This window comes from Solanum dulcamara, chromosome 2 (genome assembly GCF_947179165.1).
Source record: "Solanum dulcamara chromosome 2, daSolDulc1.2, whole genome shotgun sequence".
Classification (NCBI taxonomy): domain Eukaryota; kingdom Viridiplantae; phylum Streptophyta; class Magnoliopsida; order Solanales; family Solanaceae; genus Solanum; species Solanum dulcamara.
The window spans coordinates 81,946,289-81,965,885 of NC_077238.1; the positions used below are offsets into that span (position 1 = coordinate 81,946,289).

At 36.4% G+C, this 19,597-nt stretch overlaps 2 protein-coding genes across 7 annotated transcripts; one reads left to right on the forward strand and one right to left on the reverse strand.

The window, feature by feature from the left end:
- Positions 1–664: 664 nt before the first annotated feature.
- LOC129881085 (pleiotropic drug resistance protein 2-like) lies at positions 665–9,880 on the forward strand. 6 transcript variants are annotated; one of them, XM_055955425.1, is made up of 21 exons: positions 665–757; positions 1,376–1,830; positions 2,198–2,318; positions 2,427–2,515; positions 2,671–2,755; positions 2,839–3,129; positions 3,212–3,302; positions 3,608–4,508; positions 4,640–4,800; positions 4,955–5,058; positions 5,140–5,305; positions 5,389–5,511; positions 5,611–5,741; positions 5,823–6,155; positions 6,508–6,798; positions 7,122–7,205; positions 7,292–7,425; positions 7,515–7,742; positions 7,877–8,048; positions 8,495–8,749; positions 9,297–9,880. In XM_055955425.1, the coding sequence occupies exons 2-21, from the start codon at positions 1,478–1,480 to the stop codon at positions 9,564–9,566; spliced, it is 4,383 nt and encodes a 1,460-aa protein (XP_055811400.1). In that variant the 5' UTR covers positions 665–757; positions 1,376–1,477; the 3' UTR covers positions 9,567–9,880. The 6 variants fall into 6 exon arrangements, with proteins under 6 accessions (XP_055811400.1, XP_055811402.1, XP_055811401.1 ...); XM_055955427.1 differs by having other exon boundaries at positions 1,379–1,830; XM_055955426.1 differs by having other exon boundaries at positions 677–814.
- A 624-nt stretch (positions 9,881–10,504) lies between these two features.
- On the reverse strand, positions 10,505–18,952 carry LOC129881086 (pleiotropic drug resistance protein 2-like). Its single transcript, XM_055955431.1, is given in 21 exon segments — positions 10,505–11,246; positions 11,803–12,057; positions 12,155–12,326; positions 12,730–12,957; positions 13,031–13,164; positions 13,251–13,334; positions 13,482–13,772; positions 14,037–14,369; positions 14,451–14,569; positions 14,676–14,798; positions 14,881–15,046; positions 15,127–15,230; positions 15,625–15,785; positions 15,916–16,046; positions 16,049–16,818; positions 17,031–17,121; positions 17,192–17,482; positions 17,568–17,652; positions 17,839–17,926; positions 18,058–18,179; positions 18,388–18,952. Coding segments are annotated over 21 exon segments (4,374 nt in total). The 5' UTR covers positions 18,744–18,952; the 3' UTR covers positions 10,505–10,976.
- Between the last annotated feature and the right edge of the window lie 645 nt (positions 18,953–19,597).

The window sequence follows — 19,597 nt, forward strand, 5'->3', positions numbered from 1 at the left end:
TCATAAATCTTTACCTGCCTAAATTTATTCCAATCCATTTATTTCACACCTCTAATACTATTTGTAAATAAAATATCTTATATTATACACACCATCCAGTCATAACTAACATCTTTTTTTAGTCAAAATAAAAGAGAGAAGCTGGTGCTATTCATTGGTTCCTTTCTCACAATGAAAAATCTGTTAAGAAATCATTACAACTAATACTTTTTTTCTAATAATATCAGTTTGAGGAAATACACCTAACTCCATATGAGGTGCATATTCATTGGTTCCTTTCGTAATAATAATAATATACTCAGTATAATTATATTTTATGTGATTAAGAATTTAAATTAAATTTATAGGAGAATTATTTAATTAAGAGTAAATCAATAAAAATACTTTTTACTACAAGGAGTGAGTAATTTCTTTTAAAAAAGTGTGCCAAAATAATAAAAAAATCACTTAATATGGATAAAAAAATAAACGGGCAACCCGGTGCACTAAAGTACCCGCTATGCGCAGGGTTCGAGAAAGGGCCCGATTGGATCTATTGTACGCAGTCTTACCTTGCATTTCTGTCAGAGGCTATTTTCGAACCTTGAACCCGTGATCTCCTGGTCACATTACATCAACTTTGCAGAGGCTCCCTTCTTAATATGGATAAAAAGAATATAAAAAATAAATAATAAACTCTAGTTGTTTCAGTCGGACTGCTTTTCGTGAGTATCAAGTTGTTGAACAAATCTTGAATTGGAAGCAGGGGATTCCAAAGGTGCAATTTTTGAGTTTACTCTGTGTGTGTGTGAGACTTTATGCAAGCATTAGGAAAGTAAGGAACTTTATTTGAGTTGCATTCCAAAAAATTCATATTTCTCATTTAGTGTTTGTTTCTTGAATTATTAAAAAGGGTATTTGTATCAGTGAATGTTAAATCTTTTTTTGTTTATGAAGAAGCTGCAATTTTGAGTTTACTGTGTTTATATGAAACTTGAAAGTAAGCAAGCTTTATTCAATGTGTAATAGTCGAAAACATACCTAAAGTATCCTCCACTTTTCTGAGTTTGGTACATGAAGCATCAGGTGTGCGAGTTTTCTAAACTGAACTATCATCGATTATTTATCAAAACACGCCTTAACTATTCATTGTTCTCTTTTCCTACTTGAAATATCACCATAGTTTAGGTAGGAAAATGGAACAACCAATAGTTGAGGTGTGTTTTGATAAATAGTTGGTTAGGTAGGAAAAACTCGCAAAAATGTGATACTTCAGGTATGTGTTTTGACCATTATCTCTTCAATTTTTCATTAAGTGTGTTTCTGAATAATGAAAATGATTTTTGATTCAGAAAGTTTAATCTTTTCTGGTTATTGAAAAATCTTGAATTGACAGAAGGTTATTCCAAAGGTGCAAATTTGAGTTTTACAGAAGAGGGTGAAAACGTCAGCAACTATAAGCAAAGATGAATTGACCAAGTCTCTAACCCGACGATCGATGAGTAGTAGCAGGAGAATGAGTTTTGGATCAGCAAGTGTAAGAAGCTGGGCTTCAGCAAGTGTTAGGGAAGTTTTAACTGTACCAGGAGGTGATGTTTTCCAGAAAAATGTGAGGGAAAACGATGACGAAGACGAGCTAAAATGGGCTGCAATTGAGAGACTTCCAACATATGATAGGCTGAGGAAAGGGATTTTAAAGCAAACATTGGATGATGGAAAGATTGTTCATCAAGAAGTCGATATAACGAATCTTGGATTGCAAGATAAAAAGCAGTTGATGGAAAGTATACTTAAGATTGTGGAAGAAGATAATGAGAGGTTTCTTCTTAGGCTAAGAGATAGGACTGATAGGTAAAACACTTTAATCTTTCTTGATATCAATATCTATTTATCTTTTTGTTACTGTATAAAGGTGGTATCGGGGTCAGTTTGTGCACATCTCAACTATTTTATCAGGTATTTTCTACCTCATATACCAGCACAAGAATCTGATAACTCTGTTTATTGAGGATTCTATTGAGGCTCAGACAGATAGGAAGAAATCACCTATTTGTCTCTATTGGGATTTGAACCTTGTGTCTCGTGGTTTTCACTCACGAACTCTAGATAACATCTTAGAGTGCAATAATCTGTTAATTTTCGTGTTTTGACATTGTTCCAGTTATGCAAAATTTGTGTATGTCAATAGGATTTTTGATGGTTTTCTTGCATGATATAGGGTTGGGATTGATATTCCAAAAGTTGAAGTTCGGTTCGAGCATCTTTCCATCGAAGGAGATACATATGTTGGATCTAGAGCACTGCCTACTCTGTGGAATGCTACCATCAACTTTGTAGAGGTACTATTTGGAGGTTCTATGTTCTTTAATTTTGCTAGTAGAGTGAGCACTCGGTGCAGCAAGGTACTTGTCCTAATCAAGTTTCTTTTTTATGTTCAAATTTCGTAGGGGGCACTTGAAAAGGTCAAGCTTGTCCCTTCAAAGAAAAGGGTCGTTAAGATCCTTCGTGATGTAAGTGGAATTGTAAAACCATCAAGGTATGTTCAATAAACGGCACTCCATCTATATGCTTATTTTAAAAAGTGCTTTTCGTCAAATGGACATTCTATCTATAGTCTATGGTTATTTTGAAATGTGCTTTTTCGTTACATGGAGTCTTAGAAAAGTTCATTGTGCTTGTTGTATCTTATAGGATGACACTACTTCTTGGGCCTCCAGGAAGTGGGAAAACTACATTGCTAAAGGCGCTTGCTGGAGTGCCAGACAAGGATCTGAGAGTATGTGATTCTTCAACTTTCAGAAATTACGGCTTAAATTGTTTATCTATAATGTACATCTAACTATTAGTTCATCGGTTTAGATTGCTGGAAAAATCAGTTATTGTGGTCATGAGCTCTCAGAATTTATTCCTCAAAGGACTTGTGCTTATATCAGTCAGCATGACCTTCATCATGGAGAGCTGACAGTCCGAGAGACATTGGATTTTGCCGGACGTAGTTTAGGAGTTGGAACAAGATATGATCTCCTCACAGAACTGTCAAGGCGCGAAAAGGAATCGGGAATCAAACCGGATCCTGAGATAGATGCATTTATGAAAGCTACAGCAGTTGCAGGCCAAGAATCAAGTCTAGTCACAGACTATGTTCTTAAGGTTAGATCTTGGTATTAGAAATAATTATTCCGTGCATTTATGAACCGGATTAGGGGTATCTTATTATTGAGGAAATCTGCAGATTCTTGGTCTGGATATCTGTGCTGATATAATGGTAGGTGATCAGATGAGAAGAGGTATATCTGGTGGACAGAAGAAACGTCTGACGACAGGTTTCTAGACTATTGCTCCATCTGTTTCCTCAATCCTCTTACATGGCACTCTTTCTATATTTGGAAATTTTTGCACTTTAAACTTCTCACTTACCCTTAATGATATGCTTTTACATCCATATAAATGCTATGATATGTTTACTACCACGAGCCCGAAGGGATCTTTTAGTATGTGATGAAAATCTTTCTTTCATTCTTAAATTTCACGTTGAGTCAAACGAGTATATCATTATTTGACTAGTTTGATCAGTTTCTCCTGGCATATGCACCTTATGACATTTGTCTCAACTTTTTACTGAATACAGGAGAAATGTTGGTTGGTCCTGCTAAAGTTTTCTTTATGGATGAAATCTCGACGGGCCTCGACAGTTCTACAACATTTCAAATTATCAAATACATGAGGCAGATGGTCCATATCATGGATGTAACTATGATAATATCCCTTCTTCAACCTGCACCTGAAACTTTTGAACTTTTCGATGACATTATTTTGCTCTCGGAGGGACACATAGTCTACCAAGGTCCACGTGAGAACGTGCTTGAGTTTTTCAAAAGTGTTGGATTTAAATGCCCAGAAAGGAAAGGAATTGCTGACTTTCTTCAAGAGGTTACTTCACTAAAGGACCAAGAACAATACTGGTTCAGAAGAAACCAACCTTACAGATTCATTACAGTGGCTGAATTTGCAGAACGCTTTAGCAATTTTTGTGTTGGACATGAACTTTTTGATGAACTAGGAGTTGCTTATGACAAAAACAAAGCCCATCCTGCTGCACTTGTCACAGAAAAATATGGTATCTCCAACATGGAACTCTTCAAGGCATGTTTATCAAGGGAATGGCTGTTAATGAAGCGGAATTCGTTCTTATACATATTCAAGACATTCCAGATTACTGTCATGTCAATAATAACTTTTACTGTATTCTTTAGGACAGAGATGAAAGTTGGACAGATTGCAGACGGAGGCAAATTTTACGGGGCATTGTTTTTCAGCCTAATCAATGTGATGTTTAATGGTACAGCAGAGCTTGCACTGATCATTTTCAGACTTCCCGTGTTCTTTAAACAAAGAGATTCTCTATTTTATCCTGCCTGGGCTTTTGCTCTCCCCATTTGGCTTTTAAGAATCCCCCTTTCCTTTATGGAATCATTGATATGGATTCTCCTTACTTATTATACCATCGGTTTTGCTCCTGCTGCAAGTAGGTATGTATCCATTCTTCACTCCCAGAAACCAAAAAAATATGATTTAAGGTCAGTTTGAATATATAGGACACAACCACAATGAGCTCAAACTGATCAAACTTCTATTATTTGCACCTCGGAAAAATTTTCAGGTTCTTCCGTCAATTCTTGGTATTTTTCGCTCTGCACCAGATGGCATTGTCTCTCTTCCGCTTTCTTGCTGCAATTGGAAGGATTCAAGTAGTTGCAAACACTATTGCCACTTTCACTCTACTTATAGTCTTTGTGCTTGGTGGTTTCATTGTCGCGAAAGGTCCGTTATGACACCCTCTGGATTGATGAATTTCTTCACAGATTATTAATTTGTACATCTGGGATCTATATAGGTGGACATAGATTACAAATTTCATCGACGTTAACATAAATGACCAATATTCTTAATGCCATTGCTTATTTATTGTTGTTAGATGACCTCCAACCATGGATGAAATGGGGCTACTATGCGTCTCCCATGTCATATGCCCAGAATGCAATAGCCATGAACGAATTTCTGGACAAAAGATGGACTACTGTAAGCTACACAATTATGTTCACGAACAGTGACTACCATCAACATTTCATTATCTTTACATACCGATCTTTTTCTTTTCAGCATAACAATGACACAAATTTTTCCGAGGAAACGGTGGGCAAGGTTCTTCTTAAGTCAAGGAGCATGTATTTAGATGAGTATATGTTCTGGATATGTGTCATTGCCCTATTTGCCTTCTCATTTCTCTTCAACTTCTGCTTCATCTTGGCGCTGACTTACTTAAACCGTAAGATAGAGATTCTCTCTTCTATTTAAAATTTCAGAAACTTATTTGTTGCTCTCTCATCCATTCTTGTAAAAAAAATGCAGCATTTGCTGATTCTAAATCTGTTATTATGGATGATGACAAAAGTAAGAAAAACGAGCAAAGAAACCGTAACTCCAAAGAATCAACAGATAAGAGTTCAGCATCTACCACCGCAACGTTTGAAGGTTTGGCAATTTATATCTTGGTTTAGATGCTGAAAAATATATATAAACGAAGGTTATTGTACTGATCTTGATTTGATCATATGCTGAATGATGTTGCAGGTATAGATATGGCAGTAAGGAATAACTCGAGTATTGACAAAAGAGCAGCCAAAAAAAGAGGAATGGTGCTTCCTTTCCAGCCATTGTCGCTTGCATTTAACCATGTCAATTACTATGTCGACATGCCAGCAGTAAGAAACATTCATCGAGTTGTAAGCACTGATGCTGTTATGCTTAATTTATTACTCATCATCCAATTGTATGCCTTTCAGGAAATGAAAGTCCAAGGAATTGAAGAGACTCGTCTCCAATTGCTACGAGATGTCAGTGGAGCTTTCAGGCCTGGAGTCCTTACAGCCTTAGTTGGTGTAAGTGGAGCTGGGAAGACTACTTTGATGGATGTCTTAGCAGGAAGAAAAACTGGTGGCCACACCGACGGAAGTATCATCATTTCTGGTTATCCAAAAAAACAATCAACTTTTGCTCGGATAAGTGGTTATTGTGAACAGAATGACATTCATTCTCCACATGTTACTGTTTATGAGTCATTGATATATTCAGCTTGGTTGCGTCTCTCCCCGGATATCAAAAAGGAAACTAGGAAGGTATTTTCTCCCATTACCATTGTCCCTTTGTTTTTATTATGTTCATGTCCTCAAAAGTCTCATTTTTGCTTCTGCTTATGTTTCAAAACCTTGCAATATCCATTGAATACTCATCTTTTTGTTAAAGAAATTTTAAAATAAATCCGCCGGTGTGAGCTTGCTCACATTGTCGGTCCTAAGTGCGATAAAAAAAGAGGGTCACTATAGGCTGAAAGCCAGCATAAAGCCAGTCTATTATGATGAATCATCACAATACAGAATAGACGACCCCATCATTCTTTGAGGCAAATGGCCCTGTTAATTTTCATCGAAAAGAAGGTGAAGGACTAACTTGCCTAGTGTTTTTGTTCAGAATTTCGTCGAGGAAGTAATGGAACTAGTCGAGTTGAATCCCCTCTGGAATTCTCTAGTTGGCCTTCCGGGGGTAGATGGTCTCTCAACTGAACAAAGAAAAAGACTGACAATAGCTGTAGAACTGGTAGCAAATCCATCTATTATTTTCATGGATGAACCTACATCAGGACTTGATGCTAGAGCAGCAGCAATTGTGATGCGAACGGTGAGAAATACAGTGGATACAGGCCGAACTGTCGTGTGCACTATCCACCAGCCAAGCATAGATATCTTTGAAGCTTTTGATGAGGTAAATGATTGGAATATTGGCTTATGCTCCCTCAGTTCTATTTTATGTGTCACTTTTGCTTTTATGTCCATTCCAAAAAGAATGACAACTTTCTATATTTGGAGTCAGTTTAATTTAAACTTCCCGTTTTATTCATAATGACATGATTTTATCGCCTCAAATATGTCATGCTTAGACCACAAGTTCCAAAAGACTCTTTCTTTATTAAACTTCGTGATCAGTTGAACACCTTCACATAAAATAGAACAGAGGGAGTAAAATTTTCACAAATCTGCAATTCTTGTGTGCTACTGTTCTTCTCACACGAACGACTACCTTTGCAGCTATTGTTAATGAAAAGCGGAGGACAAGTCATCTATGCAGGGCCTCTCGGACATCATTCTCACCTATTGATTGAGTATTTTCAAGTGTGTATCATCTCAGCCAAAAATTTTCAAGTTGTCGCGGCATTACTGTATAGATAAATCATTTACTAAAAAACACTTTTTTCCAGTATGTTCCAGGAGTTCCCACAGTAAAAGAGGGATATAATCCGGCTACTTGGATGTTGGATATCACCACTCCAGCAGTTGAGGCTCAACTAAATGTGGACTTTGGAGACATTTACATGAACTCGGATCTATATAGGTATAAGAACATAACATAGTATTTTTCATTTTACTTTCAGTACTGTGTTATTAACTAGCTCACCGTCATTTACAACTCAACTTTCATAGGAAAAATCAAGAACTAATCAAACAACTAAGTGTTCCAGCACCAGGGTCCCAAGACCTTCGTTTTCCTACGAAATATTCCCAACCATTTTTTGATCAATGCAAGGCTTGCTTTTGGAAACAACGCTTATCCTATTGGAGGCATCCGCAATATAATGCCATAAGGTTTTTCATGACAGCAATTATAGGAATTATATTTGGAATTATATTCTGGGATAAAGGGAACAAAATGTAAGTCGTCATCTTGCACTAGAACTCGTTTTGCTCCTTTTGTCATTGCCGTTTTGATCGACGAATCAATCAACTAGGCCTCATTTCATGGAATCCCTTGTTCGTTTAACTTGACGGGATAATCCCGATAACAGGTACAAACTGCAAGACCTATGGAATCTACTTGGAGCTATGTATGCTGCTGTTATGTTCCTTGGAGGAACAAATACTTCAGCTGTGCAGTCCGTTGTGGCAGTAGAAAGAACAGTCTTTTATCGAGAAAGAGCAGCAGGGATGTATTCTGCGCTGCCTTATGCATTCGCTCAGGTAAGAGTAGCACCAACAGAACATTACTTGTACAGTAAAAGTTTCCTCTTAAAAAATAATGTCTATAGGCATAATACATAAACAAACACTCAACTTGGCCTCAGCTGACAAGTAAGCACTCCAACTTTAGTATGCACATCTAGACACCTCAACTCATAACCACTGTGTCAATTGAACACTCCAACCTACAAAATGATCATCTAGACACCACCAAAATTTATGTCACATCAGTTTCGGGTGTCCATGACACACAGTGGGTTCGGGTTGAAGTGTTTAGTTGTCAGTTGAGACCAAGTTGACAAGTCTAGATGTGCACTCTCAAAGTTGGGAGTGCTTACTTGCCAGCTGAAGCCAAGTTTGAGTGTATGTTTATGTATTATGCCTGTCTATAAATGAAGAATCAAGTCATCGTTGAAGAACTAAATCTTTTCTTTTGCCCTCTGCAGGTGTCCATAGAGACCATCTACATCGTGATCCAGACTTTTATTTACAGCCTCCTTCTGTACTCAATGATCGGTTTCCACTGGACAGCTGCTAAATTCTTTTTGTTCTATTTCTTCGTTTTCATGTGCTTCGTCTACTTCACAATGTACGGAATGATGCTTGTAGCACTCACTCCAAGCTACCCAATTGCTGCCATCGTCATGACATTCTTCCTCAACTTTTGGAACTTGTTCTCCGGTTTCCTTATCCCTAGACCGGTAAGTACAATAACTCCTACAATATCAAAATTTGTTTAATTTCTATACACTGCATCACCCACAGAGAATGGAATTAGTAACCTAAAACAAGCTTAAGTACACTACTCGTGTAAAACTCTTTACACTATTGGTGTATATAAGTTAAATGCTACTCTCTCCGTTTCAATATGTTTGTCTTACTTTTCTTTTTAGTCCACTTAAAAAAAGAAGGTCTCTTTCCTTTTTTGGCAACTTTTTAATTTCAACTTTCCACATTGCATGTTTAAGTAATAAACTGAACGTAATTAGCAGCACTGAAACAAATCCGACCTATGAATCTTAAAAGTACTACGCAAACACACAATTTTAGTCCAAAAGAAGCAGAACAACAACAGCATCTATGCCTTGTACCCAAACAAGTTAAGGTTGGCTATATGAATCCTCGTTGTACCATTTGAGCTCAATTCGTGTCATCGTCGCATAAAAAATAAGCAGAACACTTGACTGAAATCTAAAAACACTGAAAAAGATCTCTGAATCTAATACATCAAAATGTTTGATTTTCCAGCAAATTCCGATATGGTGGAGGTGGTATTACTGGGGTTCTCCAGCAGCATGGACAATATATGGTCTTGTAACATCTTTGGTAGGTGACAAGAACGATAACGTTGAGGTACCAGGCGTTGGCGAAATACCATTAAAGCTATTTTTAAAAGATAATTTGGGATTTGAGTATGACTTCTTGGGAGTTGTTGCTGTTGCTCATGTTGCTTGGGCTGTTCTGTTCTCCTTTGTTTTTGCCTATGGCATCAAGTTCTTGAATTTCCAAAGGAGATAAATGAACTCGAAGACGATTAAAGTTGTGTACACAAGCTAGGCAGAGAAAACAATTATTGCTTAGACTCTCCAAAAATATTATCGAACTCGTGTCGGATCCTCTTGGAGGATCTCACATGTACCTGGAAACATTTTTGATGAGTTCAAGCAACATAGATCATCGTATGATTTATTTAAATTTGATGTATAAATTTCTCTTCAACTCTTGTGATGTTAAATAGGTAGAACACACACATATGTGGTATCAAATGGGCGGGTTGTGCTATATTTGTATGGATTAAAATCGGAATTCAACTTAAAATCATTTTTTTTTCATTTGTTTGTTCTTGAATAATTTGTTTAATTACCAAATCTAACTAATAATGTAAGTTTTTTCCCTTTTATTTATCAAAACTATATCAAACTAAACAAAAAAAAAAGAACTTGTGTTTCTATGTTTTGATAGGTTTCTTGATCCAAACTTTTAGATAGACTGCCTTGAGCTATTTCCAAATTGATTTGTTAATGAATATATATCAGTCCAACTCACTCTAAAGATTTGTTAATGAATATATATCAGTCCAACTCACTCAAATTTAGACGCGTTATATTTTCATGGGCTAAAATTTGACGGGAGAAATTGATAAATAATGTGACTTGACAAAAAGTTTTGATCCATAGTTTAGGGACAAATTTGAGCCATTTCACTAACGATAAAGGTATATATTTAGGACCAAATTTAGACAGAAGGGAAAATTTGTTAAATTTGGACATACCTCAAGCTAAACTATCTAAACATTGTTCGATATAGTTATGATAAATAAAAGAGAAAAACTTGTATTATTTAGATCTGGTATTTAAACAAATTATTGAAAAACAAACAAATGGAAAAATATTTTGAAATGGATGCGCGTTTTAACTCATACAAATATAATATAAATGAGGCTTGCTTTGCTCAGGTGGTTAAGCACATCTATCATGAACCGGTAGGTTGAAGGTTCGAGTTATACTGGAGAATAAGTGAGAACACTGTTGATTCTGTGGCGGGAATACAAAGAAGACACCCCATATGTGTGTGTATTCTACTTATTTAATATTACAAGAGTTCAAGAGAAAAAACTCTTACAGAGAAAATTTATACTTCAAAATTGATATATCATCTGTATGACACAATAATGAAGTATTTTGAGTAACATACACGAATTATTTTGAGTAACATACAAGAATTAAATTGTATGAGGATATATGTAGCTCGGAATATTCAAAAATGCCATCGGCGCTTGTCATATCCTTCAAAAGTAGTTGCATTTTTGGAGGATTTGACACGAGTTTGACAACATTTTTGGAGAGTCTGAGCAACAATTGCTTTCTCTGTCTATAGCTTATGTACATTTTATGTGTACACTAAACTTTGTATTGTATACAAGTTCATTTATCTCCTTTGGAAATTCAAGAACTTGATGCCATAGGCAAAAACAAAGCAGAACAGAACAACCCAAGCAACATGAGCAACAGCAACAACTCCCAAGAAGTCATACTCAAATCCCAAATATTCTTTTAAAAATAGCTTTAATGGTATTTCGCCAACGCCTGGTACCTCAATGTTATCGTCCTTGTCGCCTACCTGAGATGTTACAAGACCATATATCGTCCATGCTACTGGAGAACCCCAATAATACCACCTCCACCATATCGGAATTTGCTGCAAAAACAATTTTTTTGATGTATCAGATTGAGATCTTTTTCCATGCTTTAGATTTCAGGTAAGTGTGTTTTGCTTCTTTTGATGTGATGGTGATATTAGTTGAGCTTAAATGGAATCGTAAAGATTCATATAGTCGACTTTAACTTCTTTGGGAATTGGTGTTGAGACATAGTTGTTGTTGTCATTATTCTGTTTCTTTTGAGCTAAAATGTGTGCTTTTTCATACTCCCTCCGTTTCAATTTTGGTTTGTCTGGTTTTGACTTGGCATAGAGTTTAAGAAAGTAAAGAAGACTTTTGAATTTTGTGGTCTTCATTTAAAGATATGTAGAATGTACCAAATCATTTTTTCATCTTGTGATCTTAAACATGTCATATGGAAAGTTAGAATTAAAGAGTTGTCAAAAAGGAAATGAGGCATTCTTTTTGAAACAGACTAAAAAGGAAAGTTACTTGTAGCGTCTTTTAAGTGACCTTATAGTATAAAATTTCTTTGACTCAGTCAGTGTAGAGAAGTTAAACTCATTCTGATAGTGCCGGGGTTATTGTACTTACCGTTCTAGGGATAAGGAAACCGGAGAACAAGTTCCAAAAGCTGAGGAAGAATGACATGACAATGAAAGCAATCGGGTAGCTTGGAGTGAGTGCTACAAGCATCATTCCGTACATTGTGAAGTACACGAAGCACATGAAGACGAAGAAATAGAACCAACAGAATTTAACAGCTGTCCAGTGGAAACCGATCATTGAGTATAGGAGGAGGCTATAAATAAAAGTCTGGATCGCGACATAGATAGTCTCTATGGCTACCTGCAACAGAAAAAAAGGAACATTTAGTTCTTCCACTATGACATATTTGTCTGAAAAGAAACTTTTGTAAGTTATGTTCTGTTGGTGCTTCGTTTACCTGAGCGAATGCATAAGGCAGTGCAGAATACATCCCTGCTGCTCTTTCTCGATAAAAAACTGTTCTTTCTACTGCCACAACAGACTGGACAGCTGGAGTATTTGCTCCGCCAAGGAACACAACAGCAGCATACATAGCTCCAAGTAGATTCAATAAATCTTGTAGTTTGTACCTGTTATCATGATTATCATCACATCAGGTTGAACGGACTATGATTGAGGCATACTGGAATAATACATAAACAAATACTCAAACTTGACTTTAGTTGGCAAGTAAGCCTCCAACTTTGAGAATGCACATCTAAACACCTCAATTTGATCTCAACTGACAACTTAACACTCCAACTCGTCCCTATTATATCTCGTGGATACCTGATGCTGATGTGGGACATAAAATCTGGAGGTGTTTAGATGATCATTTTGTAAGTTGGAGTATTCAACTAACACAATGGAGACGAGTTGAGGTGTCTAGATGTGCATACTCAAATTAATGTTTATGTATTATGCCTTGATTCATTGATAAAACAGTGATGACAGAAGGAGAAAAACGAATTCTTGTGCAAGCGAATGACTTACATTTTTTTCCCTTTATCCCAAAAGATTATTCCGAACATGATTATTATCATTGCTGTCATGAAAAACCGTGTGGCGTTATATTGTGGATGCCTCCAATAGGACAAGTATTGCTTCCAAAAGCAAGCCTTGCACTGATTGATGAACGATTGGGAGTATTTCGTAGGAAAATGAAGGTCTCGGGACCCTGTTGCTGGAATACTTAATTGTTTGATTAGTTCTTGATTCCTCCTGTGAAAGTTTGAGTTGTAAAACAGTACTGAAAAAATAATCAAAAGGACAATTTTATCTTTTTTAAAGTTACCTGTACAGATCAGAGTTCGCGTAAATATCTGTAAAGTCCACATTAAGTTGAGCCTCAACTGCTGGAGTGGTGATATCCAACATCCAAGTAGCTGGATTATATCCCTCTTTGATTGTAGGAACCCCCGGAACAGACTGGAAAAAAGGCGAGTTTTAGTTACTGATTTATCTATACAGTAACATCACGACAACTTGAAAATATTGAATGAGATGATACTGACTTGAAAATAATCAATCAATAAGCGAGAATGATGTCCAAGAGTCCCTGCATAAATGACTTGTCCTCCTCTTTTCATTAACAACAGCTGCAAATGTTATCGTTCACATGAGAAGAACAGTGGCATCACAAAGAATTGCAGATTTTTGACAGTTAATACTCCCTCCATTTGATATGTGAAGGTGTTTAACTGGCGGAGAACCAGGGGAGTATATGCCTGTGATCCAATCATTACCTCATCAAAAGCTTCAAAGATATCTATGCTTGGCTGGTGGATAGTGCACACGACAGTTCGGCCTGTATCTACTGTATTTCTCACAGTTCGCATCACTATTGCTGCTGCTCTAGCATCAAGTCCTGATGTAGGTTCATCCATGAAAATAATGGATGGATTTGCTACTAGTTCTACAGCTATCGTCAGTCGCTTTCTTTGTTCAGTTGAGAGACCATCTACCCCTGGCAGGCCAACTAGAGAATTTGTGAGAGGATTCAACTCGACTAGTTCCATTACTTCCTCGACAAAATTCTGAACAAAAACACTAGGCAAGTTAGTCCTTCACCTTCTTTTCGATGAAAATAAACTGACTCAATCCCAAGAAGATGGGGTCGTCTATTCTGTATTGTGATGATTCATCATAATAGACTAGTTTTACGCTGGCTGTCAGCCTATCGAGACCCTCCTTTTTTATCCGGACTTGGGACTAACAATGTGAACAAGGTTTAGAAACATATGCAGGAACAAAAAATCAAACTTTTGCGGACCAAGGGACGAGATGATAGAAGTAAATACCTTCCTAGTTTCCTTTTTGACATCCGGAGAGAGACGCAACCAAGCTGAATATATCAATGACTCATAAACAGTAACATGTGGAGAATGAATGTCATTCTGTTCACAATAACCGCTTATCCGTGCAAAAGTTGATTGGTTTTTGGGATAACCAGAAATGATGATACTTCCATCAGTATAGCCACCGGTTTTTCTTCCTGCTAAGACATCCATCAAAGTAGTCTTCCCAGCTCCACTTACACCAACTAAGGCTGTAAGGACTCCAGGCCTGAACGCGCCACTGACATTTCGTAGCAATTGGAGACAAGTCTCTTCAATTCCTTTGGCTTTCATTTCCTGACAGTCATACAACTGGATGATGAGTAAGAAATTAAGCATATCAGTATCATCGCTTAGAACCCGATGAATGTTTCTTACTGCTGGCATATCGACATAGTAATTGACATGGTTAAATGCAAGTGACAATGGCTGGAAAGGAAACACCATTCCGCTTTTTTTGTCTGCTTTTTTGTTATTCCTTACAGCCATATCTATACCTGCAACGATCATTCAGTTTTTGCTTAATTTACACGAGTCTCTCTAAAGGAAGCGCATTTAGACATCTAAAGACATGAAAACTGGATATGTTTATGATTGTCTAACCTTCAAACGTTGCCGTGGTAAATGCTGAACTCTTCTCTGTTGATTCTTTGGGATTACGGTTTCTTTGCTCTTTTTTCTTACTTTTGTCATCATCCATAGTAACAGATTTAGAATCAGCAGATGCTGCATTTGTTTACAAGAATGGATCAGTGAGCAACACATGAATTCCTGAAGTTATAAATAGAAGAGAGAATTTCTATCATACGGTTCAGGTATGTCAGCGCCAAGATGAAACAGAAGTTGAAGAGAAATGAGAAGGCAAATAAGGCGATAACACATATCCAGAACATATACTCGTCTAAATACATGCTCCTCGACTTAAGAATAACCTTGCCCACTGTTTCCTCAGAGAAATATGTGTCATTGTTAGGCTGAAAATAAAAAGATAGGTAAGTAAAGATAATCAAATGTTGATGGTAGTCACTGTTCACGAATGAATCGTAGAGCTTACAGTACTCCATCTTTTGTCCAGAAACTCATTGACGGCTATTGCATTCTGTGCATATGACATAGGAGACACATAGTAGCCCCATTTTATCCATGGTCCGAGGTCATCTACATCAATAAATAAGCAATGGCATTAAGATTATTGGATATTTCTGTGAACGTCGATCCATTTTAGTGTTCTAACTTCATTTATAGATCCTGATGTAAAAATCGACAATTTATCACTCCCTCCGTTTCAATTTGTTTGTCTTGCTTTCCTTTTTAGTCTGTTTCAAAAAAGAATGTCTCTTTTCTTTTTCGGCAACTCTTTAATTCTAACTTTTTACATGACATGCTTAAGACCACAAGATTAAAGGTTATTTTGGTTCATTCTACGCATCGTTAGTTTAATATCACAAAACTCAAAAGACTTATTTACTTTCTTAAACTCTGTGTCAAGTCAAAACCGGACAAACAAATTGAAATGGATGGAGTATAAAGAAATTCATCATAGAGAACTGACCTTTAGCAACAATGAAACCACCAAGCACAAAGATTATGAGTAGAGTGAAAGTGCCAATAGTGTTTGCAACTACTAGAGTTCTTCCAATTGCAGCAATAAAACGGAAGAGGGACAACGTCATCTGGTGCAGAGCGAAAAATACTAAGAATTGGCGGAAAAACCTGAAAAATTTCCGAGGTGCAAATAATGTAAGTTTGATCACTTTGAGCTAACTGTTCATTGTGTATTAAACATTTACATTGACAATAGATCATATTCTTTAGTCTCTAGGAGTGAACGACGGGTACATACCTACTTGCAGCAGGAGCAAAACCAATGGTATAATAAGTAAGGAGAATCCATATCAATGATTCCATAAAGGAAAGGGGGATTCTTAAAAGCCAAATGGGGAGAGCAAATGCCCAGGCAGGATAAAAAAGAGAGAATCTCTTTGTTTAAAGAACACAGGAAGTCTGAAAAGGGTCAATGCAAGTTCTTCAGTACCGTTAAACATTACATTGATGAGGCTGAAAAACAATGCCCCGTAAAATTTGCCCCCGTCTGCAGTCTGTCCAACTTTCATATCTGTCCTAGAGAATACTGTAAAGGCTATTATTGACGTGATAATAATCTGGAATGTCTTGAATAAGTATAAGAACGAATTCCGCTTCATCAATAGCCATTCCCTTGAAAAACATGCCTTGAAGAGTTCCATGTTGGAAATACCATATTTTTCTGTGACAAGTGCAGCAGGATGGGCTCTTGTTTTGTCGTAAGCAACTCCAAGTTCATCGAAAAGTTCACGTCCAACACGGAAATTGGTAAAGCATTCCGCGAATTCAGCTGCTGTAGTGAATCTGTAAGGTTGTTTTTTTCTGAACCAATACTGTTCTTGGTCCTTTAGAGAAGTAACCTCTTGGAGGAAGTCAGCAATTCCTTTCCTTTCTGGGCATTTAAATCCAACACTTACAAAAAACTCAAGCACGTTCTCTCTTGGACCTTGGTAGACTATGCGTCCCTCCGAAAGCAAAATGATATCATCAAAAAGTTCAAAAGTTTCAGGTGCAGGTTGAAGAAGGGATATTATCATAGTCATATCCATTATATGGACCATCTGCCTCATGTATTTTACAATTTGAAACGTCGTAGAACTATCAAGGCCCGTCGAAATTTCATCCATAAAGAAAACTTTAGCAGGACCAATTAACATTTCTCCTGTATTCAGTAAAAAAGTTGATACAAATGTCATAAGAATGAAATATAGACGTTTAACATTTATATGGTTACAAAAGCATGTCATTAAGGGTATATGTGAAATTTAAAGGCACAGAATTCTACCAAATATAGAAAGATGCATTCTTTTCGGAACAGATTAAAAAGAAGAGATGTCATGTAAAATGGAATGGATGGAGCAGTAGCCTAGAAACCTGTCGTCAGACGCTTCTTTTGTCCACCTGATATACCCCTTCTCATCTGATCACCTACCATTATATCAGCACAGGTATCCAGTCCAAGAATCTGCAGACCACATCAATGATAAGATACTCCTTATCCGGTTCTTAGATGCACGGAATTATCAGGATCTAACCTTAAGAACATAGTCTGTGATTAGACTCGATTCTTGGCCTGCAACTGCTGTGGCTTTCATAAATGCATCTATCTCAGGATCGGGTTTGATTCCCAATTCCTTTTCGCGCCTTGACAATTCAGTGAGGAGCTCATATCTCGTTCCAACTCCTAAACTACGTCCAGCAAAATCCAACGTCTCTCTGACTGTCATCTCTCCATGATGAAGATCATGCTGACTAATATAAGCACAAGTCCTTTGAGGGATAAAATCCGAGAGTTCATGACCACAATAACTAATTTTTCCAGAAACCTAAACCAACGAACTAATAGTTAGATATACATCATAGAATAAACACTTTTACACCATAATTTCTCAAAGTTGAAGATTCACATACTCTTAGATCCTTGTCTGGCACTGCAGCAAGTGCCTTTAGCAATGTAGTTTTTCCACCTCCTGGAGGCCCAAGAAGTAGTGTCATCCTATAAGATACAACAAGCACAATGTGCTTTTCTGAGACTCCATTTGATGAAAAGCACTTTTCAAACTAAGCAGATTTTGGAAACTTCACCAAATAGACTATTTGACTAAAAGCAATTTTTTAAAATAAACGGATATTGGAAGCTTCGCCAAACAGATTATAAATGGAACGTGTTCATTGAACATACCTTGATGGTTTTACAATTCCACTTACATCACGAAGTATCTTAACGACCCTTTTCTTCGAAGGGACAAGCTTGACTTTTTCAAGAGCCCTGTATGAAATTTGAACATAAATAAGAAACTTGATTAGGACAAGTACCTTGCTTCACAGAGTGCTCACTCTACTTGCAAAATTAAACAACATAGAACCTGGGAATCATTATAATCATTGAAAGGAAATAGTACCTCTACAAAGTTGATGGTAGCATTACACAGAGTAGGTAGTGCTCTAGATCCAACATATGTATCTCCTTCAATGGAAAGATGCTCAAATCGAACTTCAATATTTGGAATATCAATATCAACCCTATATCATGCAAAAAAAAAAAAAACCATCAAAATTCCTATTGAAAGATTATTGCACTCAAGGTTTGAGTCTTAACAATGACAAATAGGTGATTTCTTTCCATCTGACTAAGCCTTAATGAGCAAGTACTAGATAAAATAGTTGATGTGTGTACAAACTGACCACGACACCACCTTTATACGACAATGAAAGATAAAAAGTACTTTACCTATCAATCCTATCTCTTAGTCTAAGAAGAAACTTCTCATTATCTTCTTCCACAGTATTAAGCATACTTTCCATCAACTTCTTTTTGTCTTTCAATCCAAGATTGTTAACATCAACTTCTTGATGAACAACATTTCCATCATCCATTGTTTGCTTCAAAATATCTTTCCTCAGCCTATCATATGTCGAAAGTCTCTCAATTGCAGCCCATTTTAACTCTTCCTCCTCGTCATTTTCCCTCCCATTTCTTTGAAAAACATCACCTCCTGATGCAGTGCAAACTTCCGTAACACGTACTGATCCAAAACTCATTCTCAATGACTTGGACGATTCATCTTTGCGTATAGTTGCTGACATTTTCTGTTTAAAAAACTCAAAAATTGCACCTTTTTCGAATTCCCTGCTGTCAATTCAGAAACTCACACTAAGTTGTTTACTTTCTTAATGCATGATTTCATGAAATTCTTCACACACAAAAAACACAGTTAATGCAAAAAAAAATCGTATTTTACTAATATATCTCTTCTTTTTACTTAGAATTTTTAGTGAACATATAATGATGAGAAAATTAGTGCACTTACAACGTTTTCTTCGTGTTATACAGGTTTTATAATATGGTTGAGAAGAGAACAAGTCAAAAATACAGCTGAGTGGACCCAATCCATAGCAGAAATCAATGTGGTTACCGTACAAGTCAAACTGTCAAGTCAAATCGAACCGACGAATCAAGTACGACTAGTGCTTGATTTGATTGGTTTGGCATTTAAAAAAATAAACCAATTATTATTGGTTTGGTTTGATATTAATAGAAAAAAAAAATCAAACCAAATATAAAAAAGAATGTCATTTTCTATATTTAGTAACTCTTTACGTCCAACATCTTACATAGCATATTTAACATCATAAAATTTAAAGGATATTTTGATATATTATATAAATTTTTATCTTAAAATCAGTAAATTTAAAAGTATTTTTTATTTTCTTAAACTCAGTGTCTTAACAACTTGTCATTACTTGAGCAACAACTTTTTAGGGTAAGGGCTACAAAAGAAGTACTACCTCCGTCCTATATTAGATGGATATCTTACTAAAAATATTTGTCCTATATTATTTGATCACTTACTAAATCAAGATAGAATTAATTAATTTTTTCCTATTTTACCCTACAATTAATATGGTTTTTTGAATGTAAACAATTTTCAATACTAGCT

Excerpts from the sequence above, each read along its gene's own strand:
- LOC129881085 (XM_055955425.1), top strand. The coding sequence starts at position 1,478 with ATGAGTAGTAGCAGGAGAATGAGTTTTGGATCAGCAAGTGTAAGAAGC. Across the intron at positions 5,512-5,610 it reads TACCACCGCAACGTTTGAAG|GTATAGATATGGCAGTAAGG; the intron begins GTTTGGCAATTT and ends ATGATGTTGCAG. Across the intron at positions 7,743-7,876 it reads TGGGATAAAGGGAACAAAAT|GTACAAACTGCAAGACCTAT; the intron begins GTAAGTCGTCAT and ends TCCCGATAACAG.